The 9,259-nt window shown below is 41.4% G+C and overlaps 1 protein-coding gene across 1 annotated transcript; it reads left to right on the forward strand.

The window, feature by feature from the left end:
- The first annotated feature begins 5,591 nt into the window (after window positions 1-5,591).
- On the forward strand, window positions 5,592-8,533 carry LOC114472274 (uncharacterized). The gene is made up of 2 exons (XM_028461473.1): window positions 5,592-6,524; window positions 6,999-8,533. Exons 1-2 carry the CDS (start codon window positions 6,055-6,057, stop codon window positions 7,555-7,557), a joined length of 1,029 nt encoding a protein of 342 aa, XP_028317274.1. The 5' UTR covers window positions 5,592-6,054; the 3' UTR covers window positions 7,558-8,533.
- Window positions 8,534-9,259: the final 726 nt, after the last annotated feature.

Consider the following 9,259-nt stretch of genomic DNA (forward strand, 5'->3'; position numbering starts at 1 on the left):
TAGATAGATAGATAGATAGATAGATAGATAGATAGATAGATAGATAGATAGATAGATAGATAGATAGATAGATGATACTGTAAATAGATAGAGACATGCCTCGTATGGACGGTTTCCAACTGGGGGAAAATTGAGTTGGGGCGCGTGACTGCAGAAGTCATACAAATATTTGTTTTCATACTCTATGCCTAAAATAAGGTGTACGCTTCAATGAAAAGCAAATACCAGTAATAAATTGAAGTTTCTTGACACTGGAGCTGTGTGGACTTGTAGGCATTTAAGGCAGGAAGGGATAAATAAAAGATACAATAAGATTTAAAATGTATTTCTCTGCAAATTTGACAGCGTAAATCACCACATTAGATTGTTCACGATGGCGGCTCAGGACTCAGAGCCAGGTGAGCTGATACACAGAGAGAGAGGAGCATCCGTGCAGCCGCTCAGAGAAAAACTGTATGAATAGAATCAATCTACAATCTGAAAAAACGTCACGCGCTCTGAGAAAACCAGAAACAAGTCGACATGAGAGTAACAGAGAAAAAAGACAAAAATCTTAATTTTCTGAGAAAATAGTGAGTTTTTTTGGGGCAAAATAGGCTTGTTGAAGTTATAAAGAAAGGACGCCATGGGTCTTTGTAAACAGCGTCTGTGTTTGGGGGTGTGGAATTCCAACAGCCATCCTAAAATGAATAAACCACAAAGACTGAAAAGATTAAAAAAGAAAAAAAAAAAAAAAAAAAGAAAACTGACCAGTTGTAAATAAATATGCCGAATTTAGTTTACGCTGTAAAATAGCTTTTAGATATGATGTGCATGTATGCTTTTATTATTATTATTTTTTTAGAAATACATTTTTTGCTTTATTTAAGATGGACAATCAAATTTGCCTAAAAGTTGACTAAAATAATCAGGTTGGGGTCAATAAAGTTTTTCAGTTACAATTAAGTATCAATTACCCATATTCAATAACAATTCAATTACGATTGCAGTGACCAGCATTTTTTCCAATTATGATAAAATTACATTCATTTATAAAGCACTATTAAAACATTTTGTTCCCCAGTTTAGCGTTAAATTATAATTGACCATTTTTATAGAATTTTCATGGCAATTGCAGTTACAAAGTTAGATATCTGAACTGAATTACAATTTAATTATGATTTCAACAGCAACCAATTTTTAAATTACAATTATGCCATAATTGTAATAAATTATCATTTACACAATTACAATTATAATGGAACCCAACTCTGAAAATAATGACTGAAGAACATTTACTTTATGTCAACTATAACTAGACTGCTGACTTTGTGACTTAAAGAGTTGACCCTTATGAGTTATTTTAAATGATTCCTCAGGCCAATATACAGAGCTTGATAGGATCAATGTTTCTCTCTTGAAATACTGCTTATGTAAGTTTGGAGAGACGGACCGTTTAAGGCCAGGCCATGTGACGTGGAGAATTCCTGGAGAATGTTTCACTTTACAGCAGTCACATGACCACAGGCTCTGATATACTCATTGGGCTCAGGCTTTTGTTAGTAGTTTTCCACCTGTTCGACTCCTGGTCATGGCAAAGGCAAGCAAAAAGTTAGACCCGGCCACCTCCACCGACCCGGGTTCCGCTTGGCGCTGGACACCGCCCCACGAAAGCTGAGTCACCTTCCCCCGGCCGCTGTGCCGACTTCCGGCGAAGGGGGCCGATGACGGTGGCGAGGCCAGGGAGGGAGTGGGGGGGAGCGCCATCAAAGCAGCGAGGAAGGTTGAGTGCCGGGCCTCCGGCGGTGGCAGCAGCTGCTCCTCCAGCCGCGGTGCAAGCCCAGCCCCGCTTTGCACCCCAGCCCTTAGAGCCAATACTTATCCTCAAGTTACAGGTCAACTACTGTCTGCATACACAATCAAAAGAACAGGGAGGCTGGCCCTACTGACTGTTTGTTGATTATTGTGAAAACGCTGCGGTGCTTGTGGTCACTAGGGGCGCTTGACGTGAAAGTTACAGGTCCAGCGCCCCTAGTGGCCAAAACTTACACAGTGTTGCTTTAAGTTTAAAAATAAATTAAATTGGACAAAAACAATGCAAAATTTTATTTTAAAACTGAGACTAAATTAAAAACAGCTGCCAAAACAAGGTCTGTTACAGACTCTGCACTTAATGCCAATTAATGTATAAATAAATAATTTTCATGTGCAGCATGGTTTCAGTAAAGCTAGATGTAAAATGTCAACAGTACTCATAACAATAAAAAAAAAAAAAAAAACAATAGACATTTGTATTATTGGTTGTTTGAAGCTGGTGGGGATTTGTTGAATTTACATTTTTTCGCTCGTGTGTATAAAATATTAAAGTGAAAGTGAAACCCAGCCTGATTAGTTCTTCACTTTTCTACCCTGCTGTAATGGGGATGGGTTGAGGGGGGGGCGGACTGTGATGGATGGGGCAGCAGATGGAGGAGGATGGGAGAAGGAGTTGCCGAGGTATCGTTTTGCTCTCTCAGGGCCGTTATGACTGCAGGACCTCCATCCCTCCATGTAATAAGACACGCTACACAAATTTCCTCATCTTTATTTATGCCTTTTCTCCCACTAATGCAAGCATACTTAGCCGAACATATGCAGGTAAATAATTAAGCATCAAAGTCTGATTCAAAGTTAATTAGGAGATTAGTAGATGAAGGTCATCCTCTGAAGATTCTTTAGCTTTACAGTTTCATTAGAAGAATGAAAGGATCCATCAATTCTAAACACACAGCCTCCCCTGCTAACGGAGTTAATTGGCATTTGATTAAAATTCTGACTAGAATTCAGAAGTTGGCTGTTCAGCCTTTTCGTATTTCACCAGTATAGTCCTCCCTCTATAGAAGATGAGGCAGAGGTCTATTAATGAAGTAATAAGATTCGGAGGTAATTATTAAAGCCGCTCAGCTGTTTCATTAGTGGCAGATGTGGATTCTGGGTAACGATAGCAGGGTTTTGATTCCCTTGTTCTTTTCATCAAGGATAGCTTTCAAATACCATCTCCACTCCTCTCTGTGTGATGTTGGGTGGAAGACGAAGCCATTTGTAGTTGTGAGAGCAATCACACAGCGATACTGGGTCAAAGGCAGATGATTTTTTGAAACATGAAGCATCAGCGTTCCCTGGCGGAGACATCCAGCAGGGACTCTGGTAAAATGAGGCGAGTTATGGTTTGCTTCATGAATATGAAAGGAAAAGGGGGGAAATTATGCTAACAGGAAACTGTGCTGGCCTGTATTGTAGCCTCACGCGCACCCTTAGAGAACTGATGGGCTCCGATTGGTCGGGTAGGCAGCAACAGCAGCAGCAGCAGCAACGCTGAAGGTTGGATGCATAGAAAACAGCAGGAACATGAGGAGAAAGTATGTCGTATGAGGTGAATTAATGAATAGCAAGTGTTTAAAGTGTTATAGGAAGTTTGTGAAAACACAAGGTGTTCTGAGTGGAACAGTCACAAGTAGAGTCTAATTTAAGGGATGACCTTTATCGTGTATGGCAACCCAGTCTCACTCCAAAGCGTAGAATGACTACACTTGTCCACTGCGCAATGCGTAGACTTCCTACACATATGCCTCTGAGGGCGTAGACATTATACATGTCATTTGCCCAGTGCAATCCTTGAATGTTTAACAGAAATAGGTCAAATATCTTTAAAAATATAGTTTATTTTAAAAATAACTAAAATATTGTTCAGTTGTTTTTTTTTTTTATTATCTTACATTAATAATCTAAAAATAATCATTGTTTTTAAGTGAACTCTTATAGAGCAACTAAACCCCAAACCCTTTTTTCTGCTGAAATCATATGCAATTGGGTATTAAGTAGTGCTGTTGATTGATCCTAGTCCAACTTTTAACATTTTAGTGAAACTATTTAAATTTTGTATTTGGTTGTAAAATACCAGAGTTACTGCATTTCTAAGGGTTGAAACCCAGCTAGTACAATTTAATTTTGCTATCGGTTAAGACGGATTACTTGGATAATTGTGCGTCACCAATTTTCACTGTTGGCCCCACCTCTCCTGTAAAAGCTAAGAGGAGGGATTTGGGTTTCCTCCAATCACAGCCCTCAGTGAGCATTGATTGACAGCCCTAATGCATAATTCCATGCTCCGTGCGTTCCTCCTGTGATGTTTTTGACTCTATGCTTCTACAAAGAGCAGATTCTGGTTTAATCACAGGGCTCATCAAGCTATGTGTGTATGTACAGACACATAATGTGTGTGTATCCCTGTTTGTCTCTGCGTGTGCGAGGACGTACATGTGCTTCTCTCTGCTGTGTGTGTGTGAGGTCTCGGTGTTCTGAGGCTAATGGTGGGAGTACAACAGGGACTGTTTGTGAGTAATATAGCATCAGTGGAACTGTGTGCTGTGTGCTTGTGCTTGTGCTTGTGGGCTGTGTATTGTGTGTAGTAGTTGAGACGACAACACTGTTACTGCTATCACTGACCGGCTGCCTGAGTAGGCGTGTCTTACTGCTTCAGGAGTAACGCCCATAATTATTGCATTTTTTAAATTCCCCCCTAATGGCAAGTCAGCAGAAAGCAGGGGTTTAGTTATTATTAAAACTTTACTTCAGCCTCGAGGTGTAGAATTATATTCAAATGCAAATGAAAATAAATAATAATATTTGTTCATGAACATGATGACAAAAGCAATCCTTGGTTTTTTTTCACAAAAACAGGTGAAATATCTTTTAAAATAAAGTTTCTTTTAAAACAAAAATAATCTTTAGTGCCTGTCTAACAATAATCATTGTTTTCAAGTGAAGGCACGTTAAGTTTATAATGACTAAGGTCTTTTTTTTATTTTTTTTATTTGTCTTTATTTACATCGTTCGTTTTCAAACAATCTTAAACTACACTTTAGTCTTGAGGTGTGGGAAATATATTCAAATGTAAATTAATATAAATAATAATAATGATAACCATAATAAATGAATAACTCACGTAATCAGTACAGTTTTAAATACTGAATGCGTCCTTAATTCAACATCACTTTCAGTATGTTCTAAGCGTCCTTAGCGACACCATAGCAACAGGATAAAGCAGGATGAATGTAGGTCAAAACAAACAAACTACAGATTGTATACATACAGGGCCGCTGAAAGTAATTTTGAACAGGGGGTTGTAAGATATGTTATAGTCTGTGTGGTTTTTATTACTTTATTAGTTATAGTTAAATGATTAAACGATAGTTAGAATATGAAATTATCCATGATTAACTGTGTGTGTGTGTGTGTGTGTGTTTGCAAAACATATCCATTGTCCACCATAGCTGGTTTAAACTAGTTTGGGCCAGTGTGGGTATGTGACCCACTGCATGGACATATGAGCCGTTTCTCCCCCAAAGTTTTTGTGTTACCATATATGGTATTAATCCTGCACCCAGAGCGCTGTTGCACAGCCCTCTGGGTGTGGTCTATGTTTTCTATAATAAATACCTAGTTCTGAGGCATCACCATCAGAGCAATCCAACTTATATCGGACTTTTGTGTCTCTTTTTGTTGGGTTTTTCTCCGAGCTGCAGCTCGCACCTCTCTGCCTCTGGTCGCCTTTTAAGTCAGATAGTGTTTTTCTCCCTGAGATGTGATTGCAACGGTCTTAACGTATTTAGACCCAACATTCACATTTTAGCAACGGTCTTAACGTATTTGGACCTAACATTCACTGGTGCCGAAACCCGGGACCTTACATCTTTTCGTCTGGATCGGTGCGGGCGCAACCGGACCATTAGTAAAACTGCCGGCACCCCCTCCTTTGCAGGGGTGGTCACAGCTTGTTCCAGCACCGACCCGGACGGGGAGTGACGGGTCCCACGAACCAGGGAGAGCACTGACGAGGTGAGAAGCTGTTTCTTTTCACCATAGTACCCGTGACGTACAACGGGGAGTGAAGACCGTGGTGGGTGACGTAATACTCACACGGCGTGGTAAAGGGACAGAGGGCAGACGGGAGTTGTTGTGTGTTGTTTCTTTGTGTGTTGTTTCTTTGTGGTGTTTCTTTGTTGTAACGGTGTCTGTAAATCCCGTGCTGAGAACATGGGTAACGCGCAGCGTAAAGCATTGATGGAAAATAATGATGTGAAATTCATGCAGAGAAAGTATCCCGGTAGTTGTTGCTATCTAGATGATTGGTACAAAAATTGTGGGTTTGCAGGGAAATTGTCAGACGAAGCTGGAATAGAAAAAGTGTCCATCTGGTGTAAAGGAAAAAGAGTGAAGGCATTAAAAAAGTTACGTCCTAAGCAGGCTGAGTTAATAGCAGACCACTTAAGAGTAGTGTGTATCTGGAAAGATGCTATGAGTATTAGGAAAACACAGATAGAGAAAGGTGAAGAGAGAAGGAAACAGAAAGTGTTAGCAGCAGCAGCTAAAATACAGCCTTGTGATGAGACCGTGTGTGTACCGCGTAGAGTTGAGGAGACAAATCAGCAACAGAATGGGGCCGCAGGGGGTTTACAAGAGGGGGGAGCAGTTGCAGGACAAGAAACAAAGGGACCTGTGACTAGGGCAGCTAAACAAAAGTCAAAACAGATGATAAAAAGTGTTAACAGTGAGGAGGATGAGCAATATCACATAGCCCAGGCAGGGATAGAGGAAAATCTATATCCAATTTTGCCTATGATTGAGGTAGCTAACCCTCGTGCAGGAGAATTCCTAAACCCACAGGATCCATTACAGGGTGCACATCCCCCACAGCTGTTGTTGTTTCGCCCATGGACGGAGCAGGAAGCATTAGATGCCTGTAGGGGCGTATGTGACGTTGAGAAGGACCCGACTGCTTATGCTGAACAAGTATGTGGGTTGATTGAGACATGGCATTTAAATGGACTGGAGGTGGAAAAGGTTTTAAAACTAACACTTAGACACCGATATCCAGTAGTGGTGGGCGGTTTTACCGGGAGACAAGTTAACCGTCAGCCCCTAGCACATAACTCTAATGAGCTGCGACAGCAGGTTGAAGCACTGATGCAAAGAGTGAGGGCGACTTACACAAAACCCCCAAGCCACGAAGAAATAAGTGCGTGTCGTCAGAAATCAGACGAGACGCCAATGGAATATCGTGCCCGTTTAGAAACGGTTTTTAGGACTAATAGCGGGCTTCCTCATTCTCCGCTGGCGGATAATCCATACCAAATACAGCTAAAAATGTGGTTAATCAGTGGTTTGTTGCCAAACGTGTCAGATTTCATAAAAGCAAACTGTGTCACACACCGCACCCTCACTGTTCCAGAGCTAATGGAATGGGCCGAACATGCTTATGAAGTCACTGAGAAAAAGAAAGCAAAAACTGAGTCAGCTAATGTTAATGTATTGGCTGAGGCCATGGCTGCAGCCCTGGTGAGCCAACGCTCAGGGTTTAAAAGACAGGGAAAAAAGCCATATCGCACCAGAACGCCTGATGAGGAAAAACAAGCAAAAATAGATCGAGAAAAAAGACAATGTTTCATTTGTCATGAGGAAGGACATATGGCAAGAGACTGCCCAAAAAGAAAGCAAAAAACAGACCATACGTCGTTCGGGCAAACTCCTAGGCAGTGACGCCAGGACTGGCCGGAGGGACATGCAATCAGTGACTCCGGAACAGATAATGAAACCTCAGAGTGTGACATAGCCTTTTTAGGGCAAGATGAGGATGCTGATCAATATGACAATGATTTACCTGCAGAATATGAACATCCCCCACCTTTAAATCCAAATCATTTTGTTGATTTCTCCATTTATGCAGCTGTAACATTAACACATGACAAATACCCAAAACGTACACTGTTGGTGGGACCAAAACAAACACCAGTCACTTTTCTGTGTGATACTGGAGCTGATGTTTCTGTCCTCCGTGATCAGGTGGAGGGCGTAGTCACTTCCAAAAAGGTTATTGGCATAGTGGGAGTAGGTGGAAGGCCTCAATATGCATGTTGGTCTGAGGAGGTCATTGTGCAAGATGAAGATGGTTCATATTACACACACCCATTTATTTTGACAACTGATTGTCCCTTCAATTTAATGGGAAGGGATCTCCTCAGTAAGTTACAGATCAGTTTAGTGCCAACGGCTAATGGAATAGTGCCAAAGAAATTTTTATCAGATACTAAAGAATCACTTATGGTGTTGCAAAGCCCAGTCATTCCTAATAAATTCTATACATTGGATCCAGTGTCAACAGGCCCTCGGTCAGTGGTTGGGTCTATGGAAGAACTGCGGGCTAAAATAGCTAAAACATTTGTCATTCCCACAGAAGTACAGACACAGTGGCCACTACATGTTACAATGATGTATGTCAGACCTGAAGGACCCCTGCCAGGTCAACCAGACTGGCTAAGGAGACCAGACCTGTCCCCTGAGGGCAGAGCAGCTGCTAAAGCCTGGGAGGAAAAGTTTCTGCGATTGTCACCACAGAAAATAACATTGACAGACGTTTGTTGGTCTCCAGATGGATGGATTATAATCAGAGTGACGTTGCCTCCAGAGCTGACACCAATAAACCCCCCACGGTTTCCACATATTTGTTTACAAAAACCGGCACATAAAAAGTGGAAAGATGCAAATGAACTGTTGGCTGCACTTCCTGTCAAGAGTGACCTGTGGAGGAAGGAGAGACACAATGTATTCACATACAGAGGCTCCTTTTGTGGCTTTGTGAAAAAACAAATGTTGAACTGGTGTACTTTGGCGCCCCCTGCTGTGCATTTGGATGCATGACTGTCTATGTGCACTCTGAAATCAGATGACTTTCCTTCAGTGCCATCATGTCTGTGGGCTAAATCAAAAACAGATGTTGGACTTATGACAACCGCAACATTTGTAACCATAGATCCAGCCACATCTCACAGGCCTCGAATTAGACAGTATCCACTCAAATCAGATGCAAAAGAAGGAATAAAGCCTGTTATTAATGATTTACTGACTGCAGGCGTGTTACAGGAACATGACTCAGCTCAATGCAACACCCCCATCTTCCCTGTGAAAAAGCCACAGGACGGCTGGAGGATGGTACATGATTTAAGAGCAGTAAATCAGGCTGTTAAATCACGAGCTCCGTACCAGACCCACACACATTGTTAAATGAATTACAACCTCATCAAAAATGGTTCACTGTAATTGATTTAAGTAATGCATTTTTCTCCATCCCTCTTCATAGTACAGCGCAGGGTTGGTTTGGATTCACATTTGAGAACAAAAAATACTCTTACACTCGCCTTCCACAAGGGTTCTGTGATAGCCCTACTATCTTTTCAGCGGAGAT

This window comes from Gouania willdenowi, chromosome 11, assembly GCF_900634775.1.
Source record: "Gouania willdenowi chromosome 11, fGouWil2.1, whole genome shotgun sequence".
Classification (NCBI taxonomy): Eukaryota; Metazoa; Chordata; class Actinopteri; order Blenniiformes; family Gobiesocidae; genus Gouania; species Gouania willdenowi.

Coding starts and splice junctions, on each gene's coding strand:
- LOC114472274 (XM_028461473.1), top strand. CDS start 6,055: ATGGGTAACGCGCAGCGTAAAGCATTGATGGAAAATAATGATGTGAAA. Junction 6,525..6,998: donor ACAAAGGGACCTGTGACTAG/GGCAGCTAAACA, acceptor GCAAAGAGTGAG/GGCGACTTACACAAAACCCC.